Source organism: Bidens hawaiensis, unplaced genomic scaffold (assembly GCF_021521415.1).
Source record: "Bidens hawaiensis isolate Kalapana, Puna unplaced genomic scaffold, B.hawaiensis_p1.1 tig00027545_1, whole genome shotgun sequence".
Classification (NCBI taxonomy): domain Eukaryota; kingdom Viridiplantae; phylum Streptophyta; class Magnoliopsida; order Asterales; family Asteraceae; genus Bidens; species Bidens hawaiensis.
Genome location: NW_027494461.1, coordinates 126,996 through 140,262, shown reverse-complemented (window position 1 = coordinate 140,262; position 13,267 = coordinate 126,996). Strand labels below are relative to the sequence as shown.

Sequence of the window (13,267 nt, the reverse complement as noted above, 5' to 3'; positions counted from 1 at the left end):
TTACATAATTGAAGATACAACAATCAGTTTATATAGTTATATATGGAATCTGGACATATTTTATTAATTTCAAAGAAATTAATGGAACTAAACATGTGTCTACAATGTTTAAAAAACAGCCCTGGTGCTGCATTTGTAGATCATCTCCCAAATTCTGTCTTTTTACCAACCTGCAACATTATGCAATAATTTGTTTATTTAAAGGAAATGACATTTCATTGTTATACATATAGAAAAGTGTTCAAATAAGAATAAAGAGTTACCTAGGAGTGATAAGAACCAACAAAATTTTGACATTTGACATTACAAATTATGGTGAAAGAACAATTCTAGGAAACTATGTCGGTTATATTGGTGAAAGAGTAATTCTAGGAAATAATGTCGGTTATTGGTAATTTTAAATCTCAACCATTGATTAACATGATCCAATGGCTATGATTTATTCATATTCTTCCTAGAAAACTACTTATTTTTAGGATAACCATCCCCTATATATATATGTATATATATACTAGCTTTTATCCCACTTATTACGAGGTTGTTTACATTATTCTTTGTTTCTTGTATATATACAGTGGCGGATCCAGGAATTTTTTTCGGGTGGTGCACTACCTTTATATGTTTCAATTTCACCAAGTCGGATATATAAAATTCCGGGTCGGTTTGAAGTTCGGGTCGGTTCGATGGTTTGGGAAAAGTTCATTACATAATAAAAATACGATATAATAATAAAAGAGACAACGTCATTAGAAATTAAAAAACACATGATATCAATACAATAGTCTTTACGAATTAAAAAACAAACCAACAAATTTAAAACTAAGAAACTAACAAAAACTAACAAACTAACAAATTAAAACCAACAATCTAACAAACTAAAACTAAATTTAACAAATAACTTAAAATTAAGTAGTTAACCCTTAACAATTAAGAACAATTAACATTTAACAATGAATTATTACCTTAAAAGTGGGAGGATTCGAGACTTCAAGTAAGAGTAGGCAGTGGCAGGAGGACGGGGATCAAAGACGGGCTGCTGAGTGGCTGGCAGAGAACGGGGACGGCGTTGGTCAGGGGCTGAGTGCCTGAGTGGCTGACGGAGTGCGGTTGTGCGGGGCAGCGGCTGTGCGGCGCCGGTGGTGGACGGTGGTGAGCAAGTGAGGGGCTGAACTCTGATTGGTAAACTAAGGGGGAAGAGAGCCAGAGAGGCGCTGTGTTGATGTGCTTGTGTTTGTAAAAAAAAACCCTAATATCAGTTAGGGTAAATTAGTAAAAAAAAATAGAAAAGCGGGAATCGAACTTGCGACGTCTGGGTTACAAAACCAACATCTTACCAACTGGACAAGCACTTCATATAATTATAAGGTGGTTCCTTTCTAATTTATAGGGTGGTTCCTGTATTATTTTCTATATATAATTACACTATTATTTCGAAACTCGGGTGGTTCCGAGGAGCCACCCATTTCAACCGTAGATCCGCCCTTGTATATATATATTATTTTGAATTTAAATTTTATTTATTGTGAGAAAGTTAATAATACATACTTAGGGTTTGATAATGAAAAAATTTCACAAAAAAATAAGATGCTATAGTTTAAAAATTATTCGGGTTTGATGAGACTCATTACCCGCTTATTTTTATTACTATAAAATTGTTTTTTAATTATAAATATCTTTTTTTAATCGAATATATTAATTTTTGTTATATCTCTATTTTATAGGATTTTCATATCAAATATTTGGTGAGTTTAATTTTTAATATAATGAGATGTTATAACCTGTTAAAGGGCTATCTAGGTTTTGTGAGACCTATACCCGTGAATTCGGATAAAAATGCGTGAGAAACCTCCATTCATAAATAAAACAATTTGGTGGCTTAAGAATGTGGGGCGTAACCAAAGAGCTTTTAAAGGTTTTATTTATATATATATATATATATATATATATAAGGGTTTAAATAAGAATAAGGGGTTTCCTAGGAAAGGTAAGAACCAACAAATTTTTGACATTTGGCATTACTAATGATGGTGAAAGAACAATTTTAGGAAACTATGTCGGTTATAATGATGAAAGAGTAATTCTAGGATACTATGTCGTTATTGGTAATTTTAAATCTCAACCATTGATTAATATGATCCAATGGTTATGTTTTATTCATAGTCTTCCTAGGAAACTAACCCTCCCCTATATATATATATATATATATATATATATTTAAGATTTAAGATATTTCTAAATTAGAAGCATTACATGTTCATAATCACAGGTTTGTTTGAATCTCATACGAATTTAGTGTGTTCATCTTTAGTTGGTTCAGCTCCAATAACACACACAAATAACAACTTGATTTTACTGTTTTAACAAGAGAAAAATGAATAATTTCGGCTGAAACTCATTATTCCATTCATGCTCAAAACCCTAATATAAATAAGTTGATGCGACACTAAATGGACATACACATCCTACCAACTAAGCCCACTATTCAAGTTAATGACCCAACAAACAAGTAATTGACCCATAACTAGTTAAAACATTAAAAGCATGTGACTAATACTATAACCTTGCTGACCCAGTGACTCGTATCCAACCCGGCTTTGACCCGATCAAGATTAAAATCCAACAATTTGCATAATTGCATCAATATATTTAAGTTAAACATATACACTCTTTGAGTCTTTTTGAGTTTTCAATATATATGGATAATACATACGCCACCTAAGTATTAAAAAGTTTTCATTAGTATGCAACTGTACCAAAAAGTTGAATTTTTATAGTGGGAAGTTAAACACTATCATTAAATCTATTTTCTCATCTTCACAATCTTCCATCACAACATAATACCACTGTCACATCATTATTTCAACATCTATCAAACTTTGTTTCAACTATTCTATCAAATTCTCAATCTAACTCTCAATCAACAAAATATATTCAAGCCCTTATCTTTCATATAAAATGACATATATTCTTTAAAATATCAAGTCTATACAACAACATATCGAAGAACAGTCGAGAGATCAAATCACAACACATCAACCTTACAAATAACTAGTTACATGAAAGAATATGTCCGGTGAAGATGAAATTAACAATAGACCAAACAAGAAAATCTTACTGTGCCACAACAACAATTTATTAAACAAATGCTACATAGTTAACTAACATTCATTGAGTAACAATAAAGTCTTGTTATTTTCAAAAAGGTTGATGTTTATATTAATGAGTCACATAAGACAAATTCAACTTATAACATAAGAAAACAATAAATTGTTAAAAATATTTATAAAATATTTAAGTAAGTTGATTTAATATGCGGTCTATGTGAAAATACTAAGTCATGATGGATATACATAAAGATAGATAAGCTTAACTGGTAATATATTGGTGAGTTACCAATGATGAGTAAGCACAAATCTAAATAAGCTTAGTTGAAGCTATGTTGGTGTCTTGGTGATAATGCACACGAAGCTAGATAAGCTTAGTTGATGAAATATTAATTATTGTTGATACGGGCGTAGCCAAGCCAAGCCAAGCCAAGCCGTTCGCGAGCTACTTGAGCTTAAAGCCGGAAACGAGCCGAGTCTTAGTTATCGAGCTCGAGCTTTGTGTGTTTTGAAGTTTTACCTCTTTTGGAAAATTACATATTAGTTTTACATTGCACAGTTGAGCTCAAGCCATGCTTTGGCTTGTTTAAGGTACTACAGGAGCTCGGCTTAAACTCATTTAAGGTTTTTCACAAAATATATTAAAATAACTGAAAACATATATAAATTAGTTAACAAATAACAAACAAGCCAAGCTCAAGCTTGAAAAAACAAGTAACGAACCAAGCTTGGGAACATAGTGATAGAACCATAAATCTTGAAATTAACCCAACAGTTATATAAAAATGTGTGAAAGTATCTAACATCTTGTTTGGTTGGTGTAGTCGGTTATCACGCTAGTCTCACGCACTAGAGGTCCCCGGTTCGAACCCGGGCTCAGACACATTTATTTTAAATTTTTTGTTCTTTATTTTACTCTTTAATTTGAGGCACAGTTGTATTTAATTTAATTTATTGTTTCTTTTTCTGTTTTCCCCCCTTTTTCTGTCTTAAGTGTTTTCTTTTTCTTTTAATTTAAATATGTTAATATGATGAAATAACTTTTTCGTAACAAATCTAAACATTACCGATCAAATTCGCGTTGACTCATGTCTAACGCTCGGGTCTTACCAACCAACCTAACGTTCGAGTTTTACCAACCATATAATTTCAAAACCGTAAAGAACTAATCAATACCGACTAGATTTACATCGACTTGTAGCCGTAAGCCCGTAATACCCAGGTTTTACCCATCGAGTTAATTTTGTTATTTTTTTTATCATAACTATACGTGTACCACTACTATACGGTGTCTTAAACTTAACCAGATCGAATTCACCTCACTACGCTTGGCAAGGGTTGTTGACGAGTCAAGCCTAAGTCGAGCTTAGGGGTGCAAACGAGCCGAGCTGCTGGCGAGCTACTCGAGGTCGGCTCGTGAAAAAGCTCGATTGAGCCGAGCATAAACGAGCCCGGGCCCGAGCTTCACTTATCGAACTCGAGCCGGCTCGCGAACCTAAACGAACCTGCCATTTATATATTTTTTTGTAACTATATATATTAATAGATACATATATATTTAGAAATTTTTAATTGATATATATATATATATATATATAAATTAATGAAAAAAATTAACTAAATAATATATTATTTTATATATAAAGTTACTAGGTTACTTACCCGTGTAGCACACGGGTTAGAATAAGTAATTGTTTTTAAATAATAACATAATGCGAAATACAAAAAAAATGTATCACATATATAAAGATTTATTATACGATAAAATAATTACACATTACGCAATTTAGAAATAAAAAGTCGTTAGTAAATTCATAAATCATAAATTATTTATTTGTTATTTTCAATATCAAAACTTAGTTGTGAATGACTACTTTTTTAAACCAACTCGTGGACCAAAACTCATTCTAATCTTAAATTGTTTTGACATGAACAATGTTCGATAATTTAACCGGTTAAAGAAACCCATCCGTTTCGTATTGGTTACTTATAAAAATCTAATATAAATAATTAATGCAATATATTTTATATTAAACGAATTTAACATATTTATTATGATATTAATCATTTTAAATTAGGATGGAATTATTAAAATTGAAAATGAAATATTAAAAAGAGAAATGTAATTAATATGAGAGAGAAGGGAAAATTTTGTAAGGATTAACATAGTGATGACAAGTGGCATTAGAATGTTTTATTTATTAAATAGTATAGATTGTGAAAATAAATATACAAATATATAAAAAAAATTAATAAATATTAAATGAGCCGAGCTCGAGCTTTACAAATAAAGATCAAAACGAGTCGAGCTCGAGCTTGAGCTCTGTATAAGTTAAACGAGCCGAACTCGAGCCTGGTTGAGCTCGGGCTCGGCTCGGCTCGTTTGCACCCCTCGAGTTCGAAATTAAACGAGACGGCTCATATATGCTTGAGCTAGATTTTGAAGTTTAACGAACTTATGACCGAGCCAACGAGTCAAGCCATGACTTAAGCTAAGCTTGGAACAAGTTTGTGTCGGCTTCAAAAAAGAGCTAACTCGGCTCAGTTTGTTTCAAATCAAATATTTTCTAAGCTAGTTTATTAGAGCTTTTCAAGGTTTATTATTATTATTATTTAAAACATGCATTATTTCTAGGGCTTAAATCTTCTGCATTCATCTTCTTGTCTCAAAACCAAAACCCTTGGATCTACAAATCAAATCAATCAATGGCGGAAAAGCCTCAGCCGGTTCACGTTTTATACTGCGGCGTCTGCGGCTTACCCGCTGAGTATTGCGAATTCGGACCCGATTTCGACAAATGCAAACCCTGGTTGGCCCAACATGCTTCCGATCTTTACCCGGAGCTAATTCAAGGTATTATTATTATTATTATTATTATTATTATTATTATTATTAGAGTTTACTCAGTTTCAGAATATTTAATAATAATTGTTTTGATTCTAGACTCGAATTCCAAGGAAGTAGACGGAGTTTCGAATCAGTTGCAGGCGGCTTCGATCGCAGCCGATGCAGGTGGACCGTCCGGTAATAATCCTTATTATTATTATTATTAGGATTTCAGAAAAAAAAAAAATGAATACCGGTACCGAATGTATGCCACTAATAAATTGGATTAAAATAAGAAACCTAATGGTACTGATACCGAACACGTGAGAAAATGAATACCGGTGCCTGTACCGAATGTGTTTGGCAGGTACTGGTTCGGTACGGTACCAGTACCGGTATTTGGTTAAATTGCTCATCCCTAGGCTATGACTAGGGATGAGAATTCTTTTAGGGATTACCGGTACTGGTACCGTACTGAACCAGCACCTACCGAACACTTTTGGTACTGGTACAGGTATTCATTTTTCCACGTTTTTGGTATCGGTACCATTGGGTTTCTTATGTTAATCCAAATTTTCAGTAGCATACTTTTTACGGAATACTGATACGGAACTGGTACAGACTGAACACGTGGTAAACTAAAGGAATGTTCGGCTAACTTTCCTTAAGCTGTTCTGCAGAAGTTCGTTTAACAAATGAATGAACATAAGAAATTTCAGTGGTTGTAATAACCATTTTTAAGTCTAGGGACCAAGTTAAATATGATGTTTAAGTACATTCTCTTTTCTCTATCACAATTCACAACAATAAAACTTTAAATTCTACTTTTAGAATTTTAGTTGTTTCTAATCCCATTAACTGTATGCTGGAACCAACTTGTCAGTTCAAGGTTTTACTGATCAAGCTTTATATATCAACATATTGTTTACTTATTTTGTTTACAAGTGTTCTTGTTAAACCTTGTGAAATAATTAGTTTTTGTTTGGCTTTATGCAATTTCCAGACGTACATTATTTTTTTATAAAAGTTTTTAGCTTTAAGATTTTGTTTGTCTAGAATCTAAACATATTCAACTCACTTTTAATACTCCAGGTTCTTCGGTGCCAAAGCAAGAGCCAGTCAAACGACTTCCAGGTGGAAAAATAAAAAAGAAGGTACACACTAGGGAATTTTTTATTATTATAATTATTTCATCTCATTTTATGCACATAAGTCAATTTACATGTGTACTATTTTACTTTGGAATTACACTGAACGTAACTTATAGTAATAGTAGTTGTAGAATACCATCGAACACTACTATATCATCATCAAACTATCAAAACATAAATGGAGATGATACTTGCCACTTTATAGGCCACAAAGATATGTATATGTGGTTTCAGTTTTGCCAATTTTGACAAAAAGGCGTCTGAAGATGAAGAGTTCTTGAAGTTTTCTAGACAAAAAAACTTTTGATGTCAACGTGTTATAGTGAAAAAATGTTACTTTTTTACAAAATGTTTTGGGCATTCTTGTATTCATGCATATTTTTGGCTGAAAGGTATGACTTACAATATTACATACTTGGTGGCTTATAAAGTAGTTTCGGTACATAGCGAACATTATTGAAAAAAGTTAATAATTTCGTAGCCTCCGCACACTATCTCCATGCGTTATGATACATACATTTTTTGGTCATTGTAAGCAACACAATCAGATGAGACGAAAAAAAGACATCAGTGAAATGAATGTTGGTTCGCTTCTTATTACTTTTTTAAAATTTCTGAATTACAAGAAATACCTATGCTAATTTATAAGCCAAGAAAACACGCCTCTCTGGCTCTCTTAAATAAGAGGTCTTGCAGCTAGATGTGGACAAATAAATCGGTTAACAGAACCGACCTGAAAATCAAACCGAAACCGAACCGGCTTGAAACCGATTATGTATAAATCGGTTTGGAACCGATTGAAACCGTAGATTTGGAACCAGTTTGTAATTTTCTCCACCAAAACCGGTTAACTGAACCGAGACCGGTCAGAACCGGGCAAAAACCTGTCAAAACCTAAACTGAAACCGATCAAGAACCTGGCCAAAAAAACGGTTTGAACTCGAACCGAAACTGATCATAACCGGTTTTGACTTTTGTTGACCAAACCAAACCGGTTTTTAGTTTTAATTCAGTTTGTACACCTCTACTTGCAGCCCAAAATTTGTTCCACCTGGGATTAACCAATCATCAGCCCCTTCATTCCGGTCTTCTTTTCATCAGGTGTTTCACTTTATTACTGTTACTCCTGATAACCCTCTTATCTCTATAAATGCGATCCTCGGTGATGCTTTAGTGAGGATACCTGCTCTTTGTTGATCCCCGCTAATGTGTTCCACTTTAATCTGCTCCCTTTCAATACGCTCCCTTATTAGGTGTGCTGTGTGGTGATATGCTTGCTTCTCACATGGAAAGCTGGATTCTTTATCAGTGCCATGGCTGATCTGTTGTCCACTTTAACCAGCACCTGTTCTTCTTTCTTTCCTGTTATTTCGGCTAGCAATCCTCTTAATCATGTGACTGTGGTGGCAGCCATAAATTCAGCCTCAAGCTAGCTTTAGTACTTAATCCTCACAAGGCCAGATTTGTTTTACTCGATTTGATACATGAATCGTCTCACGCAGGCTTCTAAAACAGCTCATATGCAAGCGATAAAGTAGATTTTTAGGTATGTGAAAATTTAGTTAAATTTCACTCCCAACATTCCAGCCTGTTGTAAAAAATTTTTAGTCTTATTTCATCTTCCTTGAGTTACCTCAATCCCAAGATAATTTGAGAAGAGTCCTATGTCACTCATCTCGAACATCATCTTCATTTGTTTCTTGAATTCTGCAGTGCCTTCTTGATTAGTTGATTACTACCTGTGATGATTAAATCGTCAACGCACACCCCCACAACTAGAAGATTCTCGATTGAACTTTTTTTAGAAACCACTTGCTCCTGTTTGCACCGCTAGAATCTTAATTGCTTTAGAACACCATCAAGTCGAGTGTTCTAAGCTCCTGGAGCCTGTGGAAGGCCATACAATTCCTTTTTGACAGTTTTTAAACTTTTTGTTCGTTCCCCTTTTTCATGAACACCTTTGGCTGATAATTATACACCTCTTCTTTAGGTTCATCTTGAGGAAAAAACCGACATCTGGTAAACTTGCCTTGTTGAGCTGCAAGGGCTAGTATTGGGGTAAACTGCACTGTTTCGAGTCTAGCAACTGGGGTGAAGACTTCATTAGTTCATTGGCATCCACTCGAATGGCAGAAATGGTCCTCGACTTGTAACACCTTCACTTTATGTTCCAGATTCTGTTTGGGTGAATAACGGGTTTTCTGGTCTAATTGGAGCAGTGTCATTAGGCCCAACAACTGAAATGCGCGTGCTGGAAGGTGTAACGGGGCAGCTGCTGCTGGTGGGGCTGTTACAGTTGGGCTGTATGGGCTATCAGGTCTATATATTGGCCCCAGTTCTACTGAAAACTCATCCCATTCAGGCCCAAAAAAACGATTCAATCAACCATACCCAGTGGGATCCCACCAATAGCAAGCTATAAGTAGGGTCTGGGGAGGGTGGGATGTAGGCACACCGTACCTCTATCCAGATGGGATAGAGAGGTGGCTTCCAGGGAGACCCTCGGCTCTAAAAACATATGTTTGAGGGAATATAAGAGGAAATTAAAGTTTAACATTAATATAATTAGTAATAGCCCGTAATAGAATTAAAACTACTAATAAATAAAACTATATAATATATGACATTAAAATAGCATAATGGTGTGTGACCAAAATAAGGTAAACAATAGCCCCTTTAATAATTCATAACGCCCTAAAAATCCTTAGCTTTAATTCTCCGTCTCCAAGAACTCCTATCCTCAACCATGTCCTCTGAAAAGTTTAGGTCTATCAAATCCTGCCTAATCCTCTCCTCCCAAGTCAATCTAGGTCGGCCTCTACCCCTCCTCCCCTATATAGTAATGTTTTCTACGATTCTAACAGGATTCGTCGTCTGTCTTCTCTTCACACGACCAAACCATCTCAGTCTCCACTCTCTTATCTTGTCGGATATGTTAGCTACCTCTAATCTCTCCCGGAACACACCGTTTCTTATTCGGTCTAACCTTGTGTGTCCACACATCCAGCGTAGCATTCTCATCTCTGCTACCTCCATTTTCCGTACTTGTGCCTTCTTGATGGCCCAACATTCTGTTCCATAACATTGCGGGTCTGACAGCCATCCTGCAAAATTTTCCCACAAAACGATTGTGAAGTGAATTCTCCGACACTCTCAATTCTAAGGACTTTGATCATTTTCAACAGTGTTTAAATTTCTTGAAATGCTCAAAGGCTTCGTCTTAGATTTGAGCATGTAAGCCCACATATACCTTCTGTGATCATCAACAATCAGTAAAACATACCTGTTTCCGGCCTGGGTAGTGGGTGTAATGGGCCCACACAGGTCTGCATAGATCTGCTCCAAAGGTCTTAAGGTTCTGAAGGCTGTTCCCGTCTAGACACTCTTCACATGGTTATGTGGGAATACCCTTATCAATTTTCTTCGTTGACATCTGTCTAATGGTATCAAAATTGGCATGACTTGTCATATCCACGCAGTTTCATCAATGTTTGCATATAAGCATACTGATGATTCAATTTTGAGATTGATTTTGTACAACCGATTTGGTGACCTTTTTACTTTCATTAGTAACCAGCCATCCACAAATATTCACGCCTCATTAGAACTTCAGAGCCAGTTTCGGTAGCCTTTTCTAGGCTGACGATGTTTCTCTCAAGAAATGGAGTGTAGTACACATTCGTTAGAAGACGTTTCTCACCACTCTTGCAATCCAACAGGACCGGTCCTCTTTCTTTGTTTTCTACATCGAACTGTGCCACATAAACTCTTTATCGGATATGGGTGCATATGTAGTCGGAATAACCTTCTCTTTGTTAAAATAGACCAGCTTTCCTCTGTCTTGAAAACCTACTGTCATATCATATGTAAAGTAGCTTCTTCCTCTTGTGCTTGAGTCAAATTGCTTTATTCATCTATTTTTCTGGTTGGATAGTCTGAGGCGAAATGCTCCATGACATCACACTTGAAACATTTAAGGTTAAGAGCAGTCTTTCCTTTGGTTTCCATTCCAAGTCCCCTCAGTTCGACCGGACCGTCTGCCTCATCCGTTTAACCGCCACAGCCCCCCTCTGCCTTGGTTGTCATAACCACACTCGGCCACAGCCGGTTTCATTTTGGCGTGCCAATCTTCATATGAAAGTAACAGCTGATTGCTCTTGGATCTCTGCTTTTTATCATCAGCTTTGATTCTTTCTTCGAATGCTCAGTCTGTTGATGGCCTCTTATAACAGCAAACTTTTCAATAGAGGTGACTATGCATAAGAAATGAACATGAACCTGAACAAAACTAAGGAAGTTTTCTGACAACTTTTGTGTCTTCAATATTGCCCTTAAAAGTGTTTGCTTTTGAAATGATTCGGCTTATACGTCCTACGAAATCGCAATTGCTTCTCCATCTTTCATCTTTAAAGCCTCGAATTCCGTCATTAAGGATTCAAGACGGGCCTGTTGAACCCGTTCAACGCCTACATAGTGAGCCTTCAAAGCGTCACATATCTGCTATGCTTGATTGAACTAAGCGGATTGAATTGAATAACGTTAACACTTGGGCCGATTTCTTCCCACTTCCCAGACAGCATGAACAGTAAAGATTTTCTTGATTTTGACAGCCCAGATCGTATAATTTGTGGCTGTCAAAACAGGGGCACAGGGCACTGCAGTGACAGGTTTGTGTTCTCTCTTACGGGTACAATCTGGTTCGCCGGAATCTGAGCCGTTGTTTTGTGCTTCCTCTCTAATTGATCGCACGGTCCCTTGATTCTTGACCATACTCTTCAGATCAAGTTTTGAGCAATAGTTGTCCTTTGAAACCGGCATTTTTACCAGTTGTAAGCAACCCAATCAGATCAGATAGAGAAAAAGTGACAACAGTTAATGAATTAGTCGGCCAGCTTTTAAAAGCCAAGAAAACACAGTTTCGGTCATTCCCAAGAATAAACTCTCTTCTAAATAAATAAATAAACACACGCCATTCTTAAAATAAGTCATCTTACCCTAACCCGAATTAACCGATAATCATATGTATTGATAATAATATAAAAATTTGAGAGTAGATACATCCTATAGAATGTGCACTTTGACAAGCACAATACTTAAGTCATCCTCATGTGCCTCTAATCCTACAAATAGCGATGCTAGTAGTAGGATTTTACTGGGTACGTTTTTTTTGCTTGTTTTGTTATTGAATTGTATATGGTTACTCAATGTATATTAATCAAAATTGAATATCATCTGTAGGAGAAACAAGAAGTTATAATCGAGAAAGTAACACGTAACAAGCGTAAATCTATCACTACTATCAAAGGTCTTGACCTTTTTGGTAAGTTTAAGTCACAAGTCAGAACATTAATGGTATTTTGATTTTCCTATTTTATTGAATTAAAAAGTATAATTTCAGGTATTAAACTGAGTGATGCATCAAAGAAGCTTGGTAAGAAATTTGCAACTGGTGCTTCTGTTGTGAAGGTATACTTTTTTATAGCTGCATATACATATCGTGCATATAATAATAATATAATATCTTAATAATTGAAAATCGTTTATTCTTTTAGGGTCCAACCGAGAAAGATCAAATTGATGTACAAGGAGATATAGCATACGACATCGTGGAATTCATTACCGATACATGGCCTGATGTAATTAAACCTCTATTATAGTTTCATTATTATATATGATCCGTTTTACACGGGGCTGAATTGTAATGCAACGCTACTTGTCTAAATGCTTTGCAGGTTCCCGAAACAGCGATTTATTTCATTGAAGACGGGAAGAAGGTCCCTGCTGTGTGAAATCCGGAAACCGGTTCATAAGTGTCCCTTGGTCAAACGGTCAAACTGTAAAAGCCGCTTTCTCAACTGTATGCTTTTAAGAAGGAAATGTCTTTGTTGTTTGCAAACAGGTCTTGAATTATCTTCTGAAATGATATTATAAAGTATGATCATGCGGTTGATTTACAGTAACAATATTTATAATTTATGTTTAATATGCGAAATGAAATGTGGTTGAGGGTTCCCCGAACTTGTTCTAGAAAGATAATAGACGAGTCGACGACCCATTGTATAGTTTTATGGTTGCATGTGCGTTGTTATGTGGTCAATTTTTGATGAGAAACCAGAGAGTGAATTGTATGTTGATTGTGTATAATAGGGGTTTTGCATAATGTCTATATATATATAGAAAATAAT

The 13,267-nt window shown here is 35.3% G+C and overlaps 1 protein-coding gene and 1 non-coding gene across 2 annotated transcripts; both read left to right on the top strand.

Moving 5' to 3' along the window:
- The first annotated feature begins 3,913 nt into the window (after window positions 1–3,913).
- TRNAV-CAC (transfer RNA valine (anticodon CAC)) lies at window positions 3,914–3,987 on the top strand. Its single transcript has one exon. It is a non-coding gene; the product is annotated as a tRNA-Val (tRNA).
- Window positions 3,988–5,750: 1,763 nt separating this feature from the next.
- On the top strand, window positions 5,751–12,975 carry LOC143575608 (translation machinery-associated protein 22-like). Its single transcript, XM_077059929.1, has 7 exons — window positions 5,751–5,958; window positions 6,049–6,129; window positions 7,024–7,085; window positions 12,321–12,402; window positions 12,481–12,548; window positions 12,635–12,718; window positions 12,815–12,975. Exons 1-7 carry the CDS (start codon window positions 5,811–5,813, stop codon window positions 12,869–12,871), a joined length of 582 nt encoding a protein of 193 aa, XP_076916044.1. The 5' UTR covers window positions 5,751–5,810; the 3' UTR covers window positions 12,872–12,975.
- The last annotated feature ends 292 nt before the right edge of the window (window positions 12,976–13,267 follow it).